Source organism: Parasteatoda tepidariorum, chromosome 9, assembly GCF_043381705.1.
Source record: "Parasteatoda tepidariorum isolate YZ-2023 chromosome 9, CAS_Ptep_4.0, whole genome shotgun sequence".
Classification (NCBI taxonomy): Eukaryota; Metazoa; Arthropoda; class Arachnida; order Araneae; family Theridiidae; genus Parasteatoda; species Parasteatoda tepidariorum.
Genome location: NC_092212.1, coordinates 47563176 through 47582884, shown reverse-complemented (window position 1 = coordinate 47582884; position 19709 = coordinate 47563176). Strand labels below are relative to the sequence as shown.

Sequence of the window (19709 nt, the reverse complement as noted above, 5' to 3'; positions counted from 1 at the left end):
CGAAAGTTTTCGGAATCAAATTTAAAAATAATGAACTTAAAATCGTTCTCATCGAATCACTATTATGTCATAAAACTAAAATTTAAAAAAAATGCAAAATTAAATAAAAAATTTAATAATTGGCTTCCAATAATTTAAATTGCATGTTATTGCATTTAATAATAATACATTTAAAGATGTTTTTATATTGAGTTACAAGGAAGAGTTAGTAGCAATTTGTTTCAAAAAATTTGATTCAATTGACCATTTTGAGTGATATAAATAAAGTTCGTTAGATAAAAAACTGATAGTGTTTTGAATTGAGAAACAGTTTATTAAAATAACACCCTCAATAATGGCATTAAATAAATTTATAATGAATTATATTTATTACAAATTATATTCATTATATATTGATTACAAATTTCTGTGGAAATTATTAATAATATCATTCATTCAATCTCTGAAATTAATATTAATCGTTAAAAATAATCATTAATTTTAGTTAACCATTTAGTATGAAATTAATAATTGAGAGAGAAAAATATATTTTAGAAAATAAATTTGGAAATTTTCAATAAATTTCTCAGCAGTAATTTTTTCAATATCAACAGAATAAAGGAAAAGTCACGTATTTCTAAGTGTGTATTTCTTAAGTGTGACAGCAATCTTTAAAAATGCCTATGGAACAATTCAATTTCGATATTAGGAAAAGTAAAGTGGGTGAAGGATTTTAGTGACATTTAAATGAATTTCAGCAAATTAACTCAAAATTTTATACGTTGGCAGTATAAAATAAAGATTATAAATCGCGTTTATTTCTTATCTGCATTCCTCAAGTTGGCGTAATCCTTGCATTCATAATCTTGGCGTTTTAATCTGCTGCCGAAAAACAAACCTTCTCAGGTTTGTAGTAGACTCGTTGATGCCAAATGCAATTTGGAATCTACCCGAAAACACCCAAAGATTCTCACTAAATGCCTTCATACATTGAGATCAACGAAATTAAAAGACTTGGCCAAATAAATTAATGCCGTTTTATTAAATAAGAAAAAAAAACAATTTAAAATATATGAAATAATTTTAAATTTTTCAAAAATGTCACAGAACCTTCTTTCACTAAGCTTTTCACTTTATATTATTAGATGACACATAACTCGGCGCCAACGTCGATAGAATGATAATTAATTTAATTGAAATAATAATCAATTGAAATATTCAATAAAAATTCAATAGAAATAACATGTATCTAAATAAGTTTTTAAGGAGCAGCTCGTAAAATACAACAAAAGCGATCATAAAATAAATCTGAAAATAATAATAACAATAATATGCAAATCATAACAAATGCTATTGAGAAAATTTTTTATGGAAACATCTATTTTTGAATTACTAGTAAAAGCATACAATATAGAACCACATAAAATTATTTTTAAATATAAAATTGAAACTTCATTCGTTTAACCAGGACTTCAGATTTTTTTTTTAAAAAAAATGAAAAATATTCTAAAAAAATTTCTAATGACTTAAGCCCGTGGAATGTATATACATAGACTTGGAATAAAACATCTTTCTAGAATGCGAATGAATAAATATAGATATTTTAAAGAATCACGATATTCATAATGCATCATCACCATCTGACATTCTATAGTATTTTTATGAATTAGTTTATGCATTTTTCACCAATCAACAGTCAATCTATGGCAATATTTTAAATCCGCTTCCATATAAGGACATCTCCCATTCATAACCTCAAAACAATTTCTTTTAATATTGAAAATTCTTTATAAGTAAATTCTTCACATTTATTCATTAAACTGAGATTTCGAATCAAAATTTGAATTGAGAAGAGTTGCCGTATTCATTCCATGACCTATAAGTACCGGCACCCCTAGGCAGCGAATTGTAGTACCCAGAATTGTGAAGCTGTTGATGAGAAGTACTTGGACTAGGCACATATTTCGATGTTGCTGTTGATGTGTAAGCATTCCGAGTATGTGGTCTAAGCGTTGTGGTTGCCTCATGAGGCGTTAAAGGCCTGTAGTATGGACCCTTTGCTGAAGGCGGATGCTGTAAAGGTATCGGAGGTATCTGCGTTCGTGTTGACAAAGCTGTAGAAGATTTGCTGTCGCTGTCATCTTTAGCTTCGGAAATATCTGAAACATAAATATATTACTATAAATTGTTATATTCTGAAAAGCTGGCCGGGCTGTGTAGGGGGCAGGGAACTGTCATTGCATCAGAAAGGTCCTGGGTTCGAATCCCGGGCAAGGCATGGATGTTTATTTCTCTCTCTGTGCGTTCTATGACCTTTCTCCTTTGTGCGTGAATGTGACCCGCCCTATAAACGGGTTGTGGTTGTGTAAATGGCATGGCAGAAGTCAAATTCCTGGCCATAGATGGCGCCACTGAAAAACAGGAACAATCGCACCCCCACTGCCTAAACAGGCATACGACAAAAAAAATGTTTGGAAAAAAAAATTTAAAGCTTGTCACAATTTTAAAGCATGATTTTAAGATAATTAGTTCAAACTTAATAAAATCTCCACCACCCAACAAGAATCCTTTGTTAATTATTTTGAAAACATGCTATATTTTCTCGATTTCACTTTTTCAAGTCAACAACGCTTGTTGAAACCCCAATTTTTTTTTTTTTTAAATAGGCCTAAAAAGAAAAAAAATTTAGGCTAATAAGACATTTTTGTGTTAGGCTAATAAGACAAATCTATAATACCTCAGAGGGTCTATCGGTTCAAACAAAATTATGAAAAGAAATCAAAATATTAATGCAAAAATAAAAATTAAAAAATATTGAAAAGGTTAATACATCCAAATGGAAAAAATGCGCTTAGCAGCAAGGAAACCAAGAGGAATTAAACAAATGAGACATTGAAGAAAAATTAGTAAAAAATTGGAAAAAACATGACAATCAAAGCTGACGTCATCAGGGGGTACCAGCCTTGAATTGTCATAAAATACAAAACTTTTTCTATCGAGAAAAGCTAAGACAAAAGTCAAAAAAATTCGCTTTTTCTGTACCCCAAAAGTTTTGCCCAGGTTCAGAAAAATACAAGAATAAATAGAAAAATATGTCATACAATACAGTAAAGTACAGAAGCTTTAAAACATAACATATATTTCGATTTATTCTTGTATTTTTCTGAACCTGGGCAAAACTTTTGGGGTACAGAGAAAGTGAATTTTTTTACTTTTGTCTTAGCTTTTCTCGATAGAAAAAGTTTTGCATTTTATGACAAGTCAAGGCTGGTACCTCCTGATGACGTCAGCTTTGATTGCCATGTTTTTTCCAATTTTTTACTAATTTTTCTTCAATGGCTCAAACAAAAATTACTTCCAATGGATCTGTTGTATGCCATCAAGGAATTGGTCGTGCGATTGTTCTTGTTTTCCAGTGGAGCCATCTATGGCTAAGAATTCGACCTCCCATAAGAATTCGACCCATACGTCACACTCGGTCAGAGGGCAGACCCATTCATTCATCCATCCATAGATTGTAACTTTGACCTGAACCAGAGAACGATCAATCTCCAATCCAGTAACCCTCAGAGGTATAATTTGTTATGGGGACATGGAGGACTTTTTCACCGGACAGATTTAACGTGCTGAAGTCACCATATGAGTAGAACTGAATAGTTCTGGAGCCGGTTGGATTTAAACTCCCGTTCTGACGAGCGTGTAATGTATCTGTTAATAATTACTTATTTTTAAAAATTAATTCCTGTCCCTCAGCGAATTTTTTAAGCTCTGTGATTTGAATGAGAAATTGCAGCTTAAAAATTAGTTTACTCAAAAATCATTAAAAATCATGAAATTTGCAATAAAGGTCCTAAACGTTTTTGTGCAAGGGGGCAGGATATCCGGGTTGGTAGGGGGCTGGGCCCATGTCCGACAGTTTGTGGATTTGAACCCCGCCGGCCGAAGACTCCCCGTGTAGTAAATGGTGACTGATGCACGTTAAATCTGTCGAGTCGCAAAGTCCTCCATGTCCCCATAACAAGTCAATACCTCTGGGGGTACTGGATTGGAGATCTATCGTTCTTTTATTCAGGTCAAAATTACGATCTGTGGATGAATGAATGGATGTATGAATGGGTCCGCCCTATAAACGGGTTTGAGGTATGGGTGTGACAGAGGTAGAATTCTTGGCCATAGATGGCGCCACTGGAAAACAAGAACAATCGAACCCCTCTGCCTAAACAGGCATACGGCAACAACAACGTTTTCGTGATAGGTAATAAATTCTTAAACTGCTAAGTCAACATATTTTTCCGAAAGAAATTACACGTTGAATCTTAGTAATGTAATTTTATTTTTTTCATTACCTAAACATAACTTGAATTTATCTGACTGTTACACAATTGTTTTTACGCTAAAAAATAGCAAATTAAACTGTAACAAACTTTTATACAAGTATAACATAGTATACTGGCCCAAAAAATTGAAAACTTCAATAACTAGTGATGTACTAATCGCAATTCAAATGTCATAGTTGAGTCTTGAAGAAAATGCGAAATTTCTTTCAGAAAATGGAAATAGTAAATCGTAATTTGTTTTTGAAGGATATTGTTTTAATATTGATCTAGCTAATTGTTATAGTAGAATTACTAATTATTATTACTACTTAATTAATTAGTATAACTAATTAGATCTGAAATTAGGTAATTCTTTCCTGAATAGGTTTTTTAAGTTTTTAACAATTCTTTTAACAACAGACAAATCATGAAGTAATATTCTCGCCAATTTAGCATAATGCCTAGTATTGATTTATCACAATAGCTGCAACTTTTGGGCAACAACTTCACATTTTCTCATGTTAATAGTTCTCGGGGTATAGGACTAGTTATTTATTTACATACAAAATTAGAAACAAAAATATGTTCTCTTTAAATAAACGCACTTTTTTAGCACATTAGTGCTTTTTTTATCTATGACCAATGGAGAGTAGAGGAAATTTGAATAATATGTTCTCAACTATTCATACAGAAGTCAGCTTGGAAGCTGAGGAAAAACTCTATTATTTTGCGAAAATCATTTTTCGGTTAATTGTTGCCGAATTGTTGCCTCAAAAAGTTTACCAGAAGAGAAATATTTAATACTAGATTGCCTAAGGAAGTCATTTTGACTGCTTTTATTTTCAATTAGAAAAACAATGATCTATATAATGACACAATTTCTTAGAATTTTGTGCAACATATAATTTTTTTAATTCTTAATATTTACTAATAACTTGTTATATAACTGTAAATAATGTAAAAATATTAAGAATTAATTTTAAACAAATTGATTTTAAACAAATTGATTTTAAACAAATTTCTTTACACATTATTTATTCTTTTACAATCAAATCATTTTTACTGCTTTTGGGCAATAGGTATATACTAAATTTCAGTCTTTCTAGTGTTAAGGAATTCTTCAATTTTGCTCAGCTTTTAACTATTTACTGCCTGAGTACAGGAAACTTCAAAAGCGTTTTACTGGGACCTAAACTTTTCTAGTCGACCAGACAACCTAATTCGAATAAATAGCCACCTATTGAATTTATGACTTGAAATTTAAATTGTCTATTTAAATTTACTCCCATTGCAGAAATACTTAAAGTTTTTTATAAAGAATTTTTTGGTTATTTCTTACGAAGAAAAAAAACGACAGTTTTTCAAAAATTGGTACATTAAATTTCTCTGCATTCTTCTAAAACAGGGGTTTCCAACTTACATGAGGCCGGGGGCCGCAATTAAAATCATCAGTCAAATGGCGGGCCGCAACTTTATCAAAATTTTATATAGGACTCCTTTATGCTTGACGGAACACTAAATATAACTGTCAAATTTTTATCAAGTCGTACAAAACAAAAGTATTGAATTACAAATTAAAATTAAAAGTAGATTTTTACATGAGAGAAAAATATTTTGCACCGTTGGTATGTAAAATTTTACAGAAACGAAAAAATTTGGTTTTTTTAACGAAGAAAAGTTTGTTAAACCTATATACACTGGTTATCATAAATTAAGGAAAAATCACAAAAATAGCGATAACTCTTTCAAAAGTAAGCCAAACCGTGCAAAATTTGCATATGTTGTCCACTAAGAGTAGCTGAGTAAAATTGCAATATGCAAATTAGTGGCGCTGCACTCGGCTTACGTCATCTGCCTGGAGCATAAAAGTCCAAGTTTGAGAGAAAGCACACAAATTTTACTGTGATTGCGACATTGAAAATCTGAGATAGCCAATTCGTAATAATGACCTCTAGGCATCATTTGCCTGAAGAACTACGATGGAGAGCCATCGGGAGACTAGAGGCAGGGCAGAGTCAATCAGAAGTGGCCAGATGGCTAAATGTGAGTCCATCTGTGGTTCATAGACTTTGGAGGCAATTTCAAACCACAGATTCGGCATCTAGGAGGTTCAGTCAAGGACGGCCAACTGTTACGACCAGTGCCGATGACCGATATTTGACATTAAGTGCACGCAGGAATAGAACCGCTACTCCGACACATCTTAGATCCTCTCTTGCTGCAGCCACCGGAAGGTTGGTGTCAACGTCAACTGTGCGCAGAAGGCTCCACGAAGGTGGTCTGTATGCGAGACGACCAGCCATTTGCGTGCCGCTCACATCACGCCATAGGAGAGACCGTTTGCAGTGGGCCCGACAACATGTCCACTGGACGTCAGATCAATGGAGGCCTGTTCTCTTTACGGATGAGTCCAGGTTTAGTCTAGAAAGTGACAGTAGACGTTATTTGATATGGAGAGAACCTGGGACCCGTTATCATCCATCAAACATCCGTGAAAGAGATGCATACGGAAGAGGCAGTGTCTGTGTTTGGGGAGGCATATCCTTAGGAGGGCGCACATACCTCCATGTCTTTCCAAGGGGAACCGTGAATGCTCAGGTTTATCGAGACAACATCCTTGATGCTTATGTGCGCCCATATGCCGGGGCAATTGGTGATTGCTTCCTGTTACAGGACGATAATGCAAGACCACACAGAGCTCGCATTGTTGATGATTATCTTCAACAGGAAACAATTACTCGCATGGAGTGGCCAGCTCGATCCCCGGACTTGAATCCTATCGAGCACGTTTGGGATGCTCTAGGGAGGCGTGTATCTGCCATCAATCCGCCCCCTCAGACCCTTGCCACGCTTGCAACTGCTTTACAAGAGCAATGGCTCTCACTTCCTATTGAACTGATAGACCGCATAATTGAAAGCATCACACATCGCTGTTTGTGCTGTATTGCTTCTAGAGGCAATCATATTCCATATTAAAGGTACTTTTTCTATTGCAAACCGATACTTCCAATTTGTTTATTTTATACATGTGCTAATTTCTATACTACTATTAATGTCTGATAATTTCTTTTTATGTTGTTTAATACCTTACTATGTGTTGTATATTGTGGGTAAGTTTCATAAAATTCCATGTGTAATTTCTTGAGTTATCGCGATTTTTGTGAATTTTCCTTAATTTATGATAACCAGTGTAGATTTTCTATCAAAATTGTCGGCAAAAAAGACAACTAATATATTTTAGTTCACGGGCCGCAAGCAAAGACTTCACGGGCCGAATGTGGTTCGCGGGCCGCCAGTTGGTAACCACTGTTCTAAAACTATTCTCGTATATATATAATCATAATAATTTTTTTTGTCTTAGTTAAAAAGTTGCGAATGATATTAATTCGCTCATACACTCTTTGGCGAGGTTTCACTGAGAGGTCTTTGTTTTGCGTAACATCGAAAAAATAAATTTTTAGAATTGACTAGTTGTATCGTAGAAAAAAGACTTTTTCCTGAGCCATGATTTATTCCATTGCATTGTTAAAAAAAAAATCCAAACTATACTTATTTTTGTTCCACCGCTAGAGATAGACTTTACTCTTTAAGCTCCTTATTGTCTGTTCCATTTTTTCCGTATTTCACTCTATCTCCAGAAAACAGTTGTTTTCGAATGAAGTTTACTTTTCAAATTTGTATTTACTTATATATTGTGATATTATTACATTGTGGTACGTACGTAAAAGAAAGCTTAAAATACTTTTTGAAAATGTAATCTGGATTGAACTGGACTTCAAATAGCGTATGCAACGAAATTTATCTATAATAGAAATTCGTCTTATAACCAAAGATTTGTGTGGTGTTGGAATTCGCATTTCAGTTTTTTTTAATTCTTTTTCAGTTCATTGAAAGATTTTGAAGCAGTATTCTGAATTGTTTTATCTGCCTTAAAAAAACAATACGATGGCAGAATTTACTTGTTTGCTAGAAGTTTCTGATGAATGAAAGCTCTATTTATTGTAAAAAAAATATGTATAGGGTGATTGTAATCTTGAAGATAGGGTGGCACACCATAAGAAATGCACAACAACCTATATCCGGAAATTTCACCATACCCCGCTAGGGGTACCTCCTCCTTTTGACCTGGCTGTTCGAGAGTATTTGTAACTTTACTTTTATTTGTCCAAACTACCTTAATATTGCTTTAATTATGTGTTTCATAATATTGTTTAAAATATAACTCAAAGAGACCTAGAAATAACTGTTTTATCGTAATTTAATGATTTGGGGACAAATTTGACGAGATGGTAAAGTTAACCACTAAATCATTTAAATACTTGCAGTTATTTCTGAGCACATTTGATTGCAGTTTTTGACAACAATCACGTGAAGGCTCTAAATCTTTCTAACACGGCTCACTTCTAAACAATAATTTTTTCAAATTTGCAGTTATTTAGACTTAGGAAAAACAGTTACTCATCTTCGAAATTTCTTTAATTTACAAACTCAGTTATTGATTAATTTTGAAATATAAATGGAAATAAAATCAAACTTCTTATTTTCTTTTGGGGTTATATACTTTAGTACAAATATAGTTTCGATAATCTAAAAGATTTCTTTAAGTAACACAGAGAATCAAATTTTCAATTGCATTCATACAAGCCTCGTACCTTATTCGGGTGTGAGGATTTCAAATCTGAAATTAGCTCTGTTCGAAAATCTAAAGATTTTTTTTTTTCAAAATGATATTTTTAGTTAAGTTTATTTTTTGACCGAATGTACAAGTTTCGACAACGTATTGGTACAAGAAGGTATTGGTTTATATGCACTTGCATTGCATGCCCTACAATATTTGAGTCTAATGCGAAATATATATAAATCAGTGGCAACGAACTAAAGGATAAATTCTTAAAACAAATATTTAAAAAAATTGAAATTTTTATAAGAACTTCAAAATATTAAAGTATTACCTGAGCATCACAAGGAAAATTATTTTCTAAAACTACTGAGATTCCGTAGAAGTTAGAGGGATGCACTTGTCTACTCTATTGAAAATAATACTTCATTGAAATAAAACAAAACCATATGACCTTAACACATCACAGCATAAACTGAAATGTATTATCACCTTCTTCCCCTACCACTCCTTACGTAGCAGAGAAGTGGAGAAGCTTAGTATTAACTTTAGTGAGTTTAAAAAGAACCGGGTTAGGAATATAATATTGAATTGCATAAAACTGTTACTTTTGAAGACTTTAAAACAATCCGTTTAAAAATCACATGCAACAGAATAAAAAATTGCTCATCAGTGTAATTTAAAACTAAACTAAACTAAACGCGCGACAGCCCATAGAGGGCCAAGGCCTATTGTGCCCATCTCAGTTTTCTTGACCTTGTACTCTAAGATGTGAGAGCAGATGTTCCGGTTAGGTGATCAGCCGAAAGCGAAACCCCCAGTGTTTAGTTCCCAAGCATGCTTGGTACTCATTTATCGACCCTCTGAAGGGATGAAAGGCTGAGTCAACCTTGCCCGGCCCGAGGATCGAACCCAGGACCTGTGGCACGGGAGCGCGAAGCACTACCACTCAGCCACCGGTCGTACAATGTAATTTAAAGCTTCATATAAAACGAGAAATTGTCATATCGCAATGAGCAGTGCAAATAGTAGGTAAAATAAACCAAAAATGTGTCTCTTTTAGTTTGTATTGCTACACCAGTAATCCCTAGTATAACTTAAAAACTTTAAATTTAATAAAACACTTTTATGGATGTAAAAAATCAGATTAACGTGTAATCAATATATTTAGATCACGGTAACAAAAATAAAATATCTTTGTTACACTAGTAAGATGTTTTGATTAAATACTTATTAATTACAAAAATAGTGCGGCAATAAATAAATTGATATCATTTATTCTGAAAGTTCACATGTAAAAATATTATTCAATGCATTTAAATTGTGACTCCAATAAAATATTTCTATAACACTTGTAAATGTCTTGATGAAATAAATATTATTATTAATTAAGTGTGACAATACCTCTTTCAGAATCAACTCTTTCTTTATAAATTGGCATTATCTTCTTAGAAGATTCGAATATGTATTCGTATACAGGGGTCTGGCCAGGCCGAATTTACTACCGTTTNAGATTCGAATATGTATTCGTATATTAATCCAGCTAATAGTCCTCCTATACCTGGCCCTAGCCAATATACCTAAAAATATTAAACATATTGTAATAAAACTAGATTTATCAATATTTTTTATACTCCTGGGATAAGCATGCATTTTTTGTGACAATATAGTCCAATTTGAACTTTGAATTGTACTACTAATGGTAAATGGCACCTACAGATGGTGTTTTTCCAACTGATCAAGATGAATTTAGTTTTTTATGGTTCGCATCAGAAGGAGTCAAATAATTGGGTATACTATAGCCTACGTCACAGATCGTGTTATTCCTACTAAATTTAACTAGTAAACAGCATTTTCTGCGAACCTGATTTCTAGCAACAAGTAAAAGCATCAAACGAAGTGTCTTGTTTATAAGTCGCTACTCGCCAGGTTGAAATTGTATTAGTCTAGTTCCTTTGGAAATAATTTACCGAATGTTTTACCGAAGTTTATGAATTTAGTAAACATATTTAAAACTCAGTTTATTAATTAAACTAAAAGGTAAATGTTATTCCTAGTAAGTGGAAGTAGTTATGCTTTTTTCATATTATACCCAATTAAGTATTCGAAAATTAAACAACATATATATGGGAACTGGTAAAAAGAGAAACGAAGTATTTAATTAATAATACTTAACATAATACTTATTTTCAATTATTTATTTAAGTTTTTAAAAGAGTAACCACACTAGCTGAAAAATGTTCGAAATTAAACTATGTGCAAACTATGTGCGGGAATACAATATGCAAGCTGAAAATGTTTTATTATATATTTATAAAAAAAAGCTACAAATAAAAAAATTAATACATCGACCATTTACTTCAAAGGTGATAAGAAAAGCACAAACGGTACACCAATACACTTATGCCTAAATTCAAATTCCCTTGTACCTGGGGCAAATGTCACAACCCTGTTGCATGAAAGCGCCTAGAGTAAACCAAAGACTGCTATGCAAGGAGAAATCAATAGTAATTGATGGAGCCAAGTAGTTATCTTCATTCCGCCACCCTTTCTTGTATGGAACTAGGGATAAGCATAGAAACATTCAATATTTTCTTAAAAGCTATCCAATGATACCAAACTTGAACTGTCCCCCCCAACCCCTGTAATGGGGCAATTTTGAAATCTTAAATATGAACCCCTATTTTTTTTTGCAGATTCGGATTTCCTAGAAAAAATAACCCTTTTGTACTCACAGATGGCGCAGTATGGTGAAATAGGGACGGCGTGTTAAAATAGAGTACAAAAATTTTAGAACGGCCCATCGAGACCCATCAGAAATGGAAAAAAAAATAGAAATTTAAAAAAATTTAGGTATTTTTTGGGAAAAAAATTAAATTTCGTTTTAAGAAATTGAAAACATGCTCTATTGTTATGTTCTTAATCTGATGGATCTCAAGATGCGCTGCTTGTGCACAATTTAATTTTTCTTGGTTGCAACGCTGTCTGGGAAGTAAAATGTATAAACTTATAACTCAAATTGAGTTAATTTTTTTCAGGAAAATCCAAATCTGCAATTAAAAATCGAAGTTAATATTTAAGATTTCAAAGTTGCCCTGTATCCCACCATATGGTGGGGGGGGGGTTCGAGTTTGGTATCATTGGATAGCTTTTAAAAAATATTGATTTGTCTGGACACCGAACCATTGAAGAAGCTAGTTTGCTACATGGTTAGCAAAATCTGCTTTCTGCGTCGTGATTCCCAGTGTCATCGAAAATGTGAAATATGATTCAACCAGTTTTAATATTGATTAACAAAGTTAGATTTCTCGCGGAACTTTTTGATTATGTCAGGGAGTCAAGTGGTCTCTCAAAATTGTTATTGTGGTGCATGACCTTCAGTCATGCTTTTGATGTTTTTAAAATGTTAAAATTAAACATTTTTGATCACCACAATAATTCTATAAATCAAACAGATATAAAAAATTATGCTATGATGTGTGGAGTAAACAGTTTAAGCTTTATATTATTAGCTTCTCGTTACAGGTCAACACAGATCAGATGAATCCAACTTTTTGGTTATGTAAGGGAGTCAAGTGGCCTCCCAAAAATGTTATTGTGGTGTAAAAATTTCTGTCATGTTTTTAAAATGAAATAGTGGAGAGTCCAGTTTATTCTTTATGTTATTGGCTTCTCATTACAGGTCAACACAGATCAAATGAATCGTTTTGCTACGTTAATTTGTAAAAATTCTCGATGAATACTGATTTTTCATTTGACATCTTAACGCTGTTGATAAGTGAACTATATTTCGATCAGAATTTTTCAAGATAGTATGCGGTTTACTGATCGGGACAAAGCACAGATTTACGCCGAGTAAGCGACCGGTGATGAATTGAAGTAGTAGCGGAACTTGAACGTTTCACCGACTTGAAGACTAGTAGTAGCACTTGAGTTTATAGTCAACCTGTTCGTAATGAAATGCGAATCTTTTATCCTCTGAATGGTTTGCTAGTAATAGTTCATCTGAGAAATTAAGATTCACCAACTGCCAAAAAGTGTTTTACTACTCCCAGTTATGTTCATTACTCTTTTTCAAGCTATGTTTATATGACTTTAATACAATTGTTTATTGGCTCAACTATGATTTTTTAGAACTTTATTGTGCTTAATTTTCAAAAATTAAGGTATGTTAAATCATCGAAACAAAAACAATGTGGGCTTCTCATGAATGCCCAGCATGTCAACTGACATAACCAACTGTGGCGTATTCAGTTTTCTAGGCTGTTTCTGAACTTCCACAGAGGGGGTAAGCTCTTTTCTTTACATATAGTATATATTTCCATTATTTTATTGTATTACCTCAATGTAAAATTTCATGAGGCCGGGTAAAGGCCGATTTCGGCCTTATGCATCCAGTTAAAAAAATATTTCTCAGGGAGGGGGGGAAGAATTTATAGCATTTAATTGGTTGTGCAGAAACAGTTAAAACTACTGATAAAGTTAAATTTTCCATGAAGCAGTTGAAATTCCATTGATGATAAGTTAACTATTACTATAATAATTTTAAAAGAACTCTGGGCTCCAAATTATGTTCTAATTTTTGATTAGCCATTTTCGAAATATCGAATTTCGATTGAAAGTTTTAGTCATGCAAGGCATTCAACAGTACATTCTAGTACTAGTATCAATTGGAAACTGGGCATCTGGACCTCATTCATCATGTATTTTATTAAACTTTAAGATGGAGCTTTGTGGTTAGCTACCTTTTTACAAGCTGGTTGAAATAACAAGCACCTTGTTTGAAAAAATAATTGAATTTGAAATAATACGAGTAGTTTGCTCAGAAAAATTCTCCAATTGTTGAAATAGTAAATGAAGGTGAGGTATTCAGTATGAGGAAACGCCAAGATTGTTTTTTTTTTTTTATAGTTGAGTAGTCGGAGTTGTTGAAGTTATGCTGTTTGCGATGTTGGAGTTGAATTTTAAGTTGAAGTTTGAGGTACAGTTGAAACTGAAAAACTGAAGCTGAATATTGAATAAATTGATGTAGGAGTTGATGACGTTGTAAATTGGTGAGGTTATACTTTATCTATTTATATATTATGATAGCTTTGATATGAGGCGTCGCTTGTGAAGTGTGCTGCTATTGGTCGAAGGTTTTGATCTTTACTGTAGTTTTTGTAATTGAATATGTGATTAAAATTAGCTGTACAGCAGTTGATTGCTTTGTCAAAGAAGTCTGCGTTAAGTTTGTATATATGTTGTGATAAGGTCAAAATATCCAGGTCTTTATGGATGTTTGTATTTCGGATTAACCATCTGGCATTAATTTTTTTTTTTAGGATTTTGTTTTGACAAGCATTTAGTTTTTTATTAGATGTGATTGAATAGTGCACAAGGTTGGTGAAGCATATGAAAGGATTGGTCNAATTAATTAATTATTAATTATTATAAATTAATTAATTATAAATTAATTATTTAAAAAATTAATTAATTAAAATATTAAGTATAATTTATAGGATATATACTTTCTTTATAATGCCATTACATATTTCTATTAATATAAAAAGTTTCAGAGCTTTTTATTCACTTTACTTTTTTGGGATTTTATAAACTGAAAAATGACAGTTTTCGTGAGAATGACCCATATATATAAGCTTTTTTTTCAACTTTTCAATTACCATTTAGAATCTAAATGGTAATTGAAAATTGAAAAAAAGCGTATATGATCATATATGAGAGTATATGAAAAAAAGCGTATATGATAGATCATTGTAGATTCTTTAATTATACGTACCCAGTGGTTTGTCCATGTATTCATTACAAATGCTGGTCCCAAAGAACGTGCAGGATTCATAGAAGCACCAGTGGCTGGTAACTAAATGTAAAATTTGAAAAAAATTTTATCATAATGAACTAGCTAAAGAAGATCTATCAACCTGAATAACTTTTGTTCTAACAACCCTATTTTCACATACAAAAATTCAATTTTAATTGACTAAGTTAATATTAAATATCCTAATTACCTGGTGCTAACTATTAATTAAATTATGAAATCAGGCACAAAAATGCACCGATTTTTTGAAAATATATACATATATTTTTTTGTAGGATTTCAATTTTAACCCTTGACTTATGATAATGGGGTTACTGTAATCGAGAAAAAAATCGTCTATCTAAATAATTTATACAAGATAGTGAGTAAAAGTTTGGGTTCCTTAATGATAATTTGACTTTTTTTAATTAATTTGTTTTTTTACATAAAACGTAAATATTTTATCAGAAAAACTGTAAAATACCGATAAAGCCCTTGTACTTTTTGTCTGAAATTTGCAAAATATCTGATGGAGTGAATAAACAATAGCAAAAAAGGTGAGGAAAAAAATTCGACTATAATTGACAAGACCTATGTGTAACTGAATTTAATTGTATAAATTATACTTTCTGGGGGGAAACAACGTTAATTTATTCCTTTTATTATCCTAGTCATGTTTGTTTTCATTTCTTTGTTTTTTAACGTATTGAAAGGAAAGTTTGGATATCGTTTATTTTTATTTCTTTGTTTTTTTAACATATTGAAAAGAAAAATTTGGTCATCGCTTGTTTTCATTTCTTTGCTTTTTAACATATTGAAAAGGCTTGGTTATCGTTTACTTTCATTTCTTTGTTTTTTTAACATACTGAGAGAAGGTTTGATTATCGCCTGCATTTTTCCTAAATACCTTTTTTTATTAAAGTTTACATAACCTAATAATTCGTTTTAATAATCCAAAGACTCCAACTACTAAGGATTCGCCGTTTTTGCAGAAAATATTTTTCCCAGCAGTCACAAAAGTAATGTGTTTATGTTTTAATAAATTAGAATTGAAAAAAAAAAACTTTGCCCACTACTAAATACAAATAATTTAAACTGAATCATCTGCCATAAGATTAAATAGATGAAGGTTTAAATTAAGTTCTAATATTTTTTTTAAAAAATCTGATTGTTTCAACTCGCAACAGCCTCAAATAGTTGGAGTCTCTTATAATAGCACTTAAATATCTCTGATTCATACTTACAATAAAAGCGTTAATACAGATAGAATGTCGTTAGTTTAATTTTCTCTGACAGATTAAAAACCAGTGCACTTTTCTATTTTTATCTTCGAAAAAAACGTACGCACATGTGGAAGTTTCATTCGATCATGCCTCTTATAGTCTACCATGCCCTGTAGCGCATGTAATAATTTAGAAATTTTAAAGCCCTGGAAGCAGTACGTGTTTTAAATTGCAGTAAATACTACAATACTTACCGCAATTAGTGTGCACACTAAATAAGCGAATCCTACTGCCAAGGCATCACTTCCAAGAGTTTTTCGATTAGGATCAGCCGTAGAACACATTGTGAAAGCTACTATAAATGTTAAGACTAATTCCAATCCCATGCCCTGCCATGATGTTAAGGATTCGCTTATTACTGTACAGCCTAGATTTTCTCTGTGTCCCATACCAGGCACTGTTACCCTGAAGAAAAAAAGATTGTTACTTGCAGAAAAAATACACTTAATAATGATTTTATTAACTGCCAACTTTTAACTTTAGTAGTGCTTCGTTGAAATAAAGTAAATGTTTTATTCTCCTAGTTGCTATTTTGGTAGAATAAAGTTTTGTTTCTTTTGATTCAAACGTAAATATTTATATAATATTTTTTGTTGATTACGAATATTTTATCTTATTTTATTACTTCTATATTTGTTTTCATACTTAATGGGCTGTGGTATCGATTTTTAAATTTTTTAATGAGACCTTCCCTTTTAAAAGAAAATAATGTCCCTGCTTTATTTTTTTAACTCGTTTTTGCCAAATACAAACAAGCAAAATTTTTGATATTTTAAATAAATTCTTACAAAATTCCCCAGTTTTTATCTTTCAAATTCTTAATTGTAGATCCTTAAATATACAATTAAATTAGATTATGTATCATTGGCGTGCTCTGGTGTAGCAGCCGCGTCTTTCATAATGCTGGTTGTAAGTTTGATCCTGATAGCCAACAAAGCAACTGACGCGTATAAGCTGCTAATATACAAATATATTTATATCAGAATCCTTTTAGAAATTTAGAAAGAAGGCATCAGCTCAGGCGCTGTCCACGTTGACTGACCGGGGTCAAAATTATGTTCCATTCTTACCATGGCTAGAAGATAGAGTCCTGGAAAAAGTAGCTACGTTGATTGATGTTGTGTTAAGTTAACATTTCAAATTAAGCGAAGGAGTCAACAAAGTCAACAAAGTTTCAAAATGTATATAATTTTTTTTTTTTATATAATGGCGGGCACTTGGGGTTTGTCCCATTTTCCACAGAAATTCCAGAACTGCTACTCTCTTCTCGTTANAATCCTTTTAGAAATTTAGAAAGAAGGCATCAGCTCAGGCGCTGTCCACGTTGACTGACCGGGGTCAAAATTATGTTCCATTCTTACCATGGCTAGAAGATAGAGTCCTGGAAAAAGTAGCTACGTTGATAGATGTTGTGTTATCATAGGAGATGAAAAACATTTCAAATTAAGTTAACATTTCAAATTAAGCAAAGGAGTAGTCAACAAAGTTTCAAAATGTATATAATTTTTTTTATATATAATGGCGGGCACTTGGGGTTTGTCCCATTTTCCACAGAAATTCCAGAACTGCTACTCTCTTCTCGTTACCCAGTGGGCACCTGTGGCGAAGTCACGGTGGTGGAGCAGCGTCGCCCACGTCACACAACCACAAACCCGTTTATATGGCTGGTCACATTCACAGAAAGAGGAAAGGACATAGAACACAGAGAGAGAAAGAAACATCCATGCCCTGAGCAGGATTCGAACCCGCCGCCAATGGCTCCGCAGTCAGACATGCTAACCACTCGGCCAACTGGTCGGCTATAAATTTATTTAAAATCACAAAAAACGAAAGATTTATTGACCACTACTTTATAATATTTCTTTTCTATTCATTCCAAGATTAAAACATACTTTTTTGCTGGCTGCTGCGTTGTAACGACAAGTTTTTAAATAAGATGCATTTTGCACTAATGTTAACACTAAATAAGATACTTTTTTATTAGTTTCGATTCTATGTAAAAATATAAATCATATATTTTTTTTAATATATAAATTGATATAAATAAAAGTAAAAATTCCAAAATTAAAATATAAATTATAATTTCAAATAAATCAGCGAATTTTACAGCATTGTGCGATGTTATTAATTCAATGTGAACTACATTTTAAGTTGTAGCTCTAACTACAACTTACTGACTTCAATAAACTCTAGGATTAAATTATAAGCAGTTCCACCCGTATTTAGTCCCCAATATGCAGATGAGCAACTAATATGCATCGCCGTGCAAGAGAGAGTGTCTATGTAATTTACCATATCAGTTCCGTCGTAAATCATTGGGGCATTCATTATGGCACACAGATTAAACTTAATCACTTTCAATATGTTAAAGCAGAATATGTAATACAGGTAAAACTTAACAGTCAAACACAGAGAATATATAAGTATGTATCTTTCACAGTACCAGTTTGGTCTATTTGAAATAGCGTGTAGAAAATTTAAAAACTTATTTTTTAAAAAAAAGATTAATATTAAAATTGAAGATTATATCACAATTGTTTCTTGGAGAATGTTTTAAAAGCTACTTAACACTACGCAATTTATTAAGATTCACATTTTCATAAACTTCATCCAAACAGATTCAGACTGGTAACTCAAAAAAAATTTTCCTGATTTAATTTATCTTGTAGAAACTAGATATTACGTATTTTCACCATAAACTAAATCCCCTAAGGCTCCTATACTATCAGAGCTGACCTATCAACATACCTGCCAACTTTTAATCCCTTCCATTATCATTTTTCCCAGTGGTATTAAAATGGAATTAAAACTTAAATTTTAAGCAAACAAGTACGTTGTAATTGAGAAAACTTAAGTTGACAGTCATGATAGTAACGCATATTAATATATTTGCTTAATTTTTGTAAGAATAGTGGTGATTAAAATCATTAAAAATTAAGTTTATAAAAGAAAAAAATAGTATATATTTACTACCACTTTAAGTATAAAAATAAAATCTTCGGGAAAATCCGAAAGAGTTGGCAGGTATGCCTAACAAGCAATATTGGAAACAAACAAGTTCGCAAGTTAACGTTATGTTAGTATTAGCTATATCATTACAGAGATTCAAACTGCTCTAGACACGCCAAAATAATTTAAAAAACGGTAAATAACTACAAAGCAAATTTTGCAAATAGTTGTCAATATTTGCTTGCTTTTAAAAATTTAAAGCATGTAATAAGTACTATAAAGTGGTGGATTAAAATCTACTAAATCGAACTTATTAAACCAAGAATTACAATTAATAAACTACCACTTGAAAATATTTATTCGCTGTGTTTTATGTTAACTCTTTGCTCCAACAATAAATGATATATCTAATCATGGCTATTCTCAATTTTCTTTGCAATTCATGTAAACCTTCGATCTAGTTGTACTTTCTAGTCATGGCAATATTATTTTGTAACCATACTATCATATAACTCAAAATGACTATATACACTGTATTATTTTCATGATGGAGGGTTAGAGGCCGCTGCTCGGCCTAGGCACCCAATTTATTTTAAATAAAGTAAGTAAGAAAGTAACAATAAATGATAAGTCGGCGTGTCTAATTCAGGGGCTCTAATTTCCCCTTATAACTCAAATCATTTTATTAAATGATTTTTCAGACAACACCAAAAGATAAAAAATATAGAAATATACATTTCTTATCCACTTTGTTTTCTTTTGAAAGA

The 19709-nt window shown here is 32.0% G+C and overlaps 1 protein-coding gene across 1 annotated transcript in view; it reads right to left on the bottom strand.

Annotated features, from left to right (window-relative positions):
- Window positions 1–1002: 1002 nt before the first annotated feature.
- LOC107437085 (aquaporin AQPAe.a) overlaps window positions 1003–19709 on the bottom strand; it is a 118650-nt gene continuing 99943 nt past the window's right edge. Inside the window, exons 2-6 of the mRNA XM_071184820.1 lie at window positions 16188–16398; window positions 14693–14773; window positions 10419–10493; window positions 10318–10360; window positions 1003–2138 (exon numbers count right to left, since the gene is read on the bottom strand). Of these exons, the coding sequence (XP_071040921.1) occupies window positions 1813–2138; window positions 10318–10360; window positions 10419–10493; window positions 14693–14773; window positions 16188–16398 (736 nt within the window). The 3' untranslated portion in view covers window positions 1003–1812. The remainder of the gene's footprint in view (window positions 2139–10317; window positions 10361–10418; window positions 10494–14692; window positions 14774–16187; window positions 16399–19709) is intronic.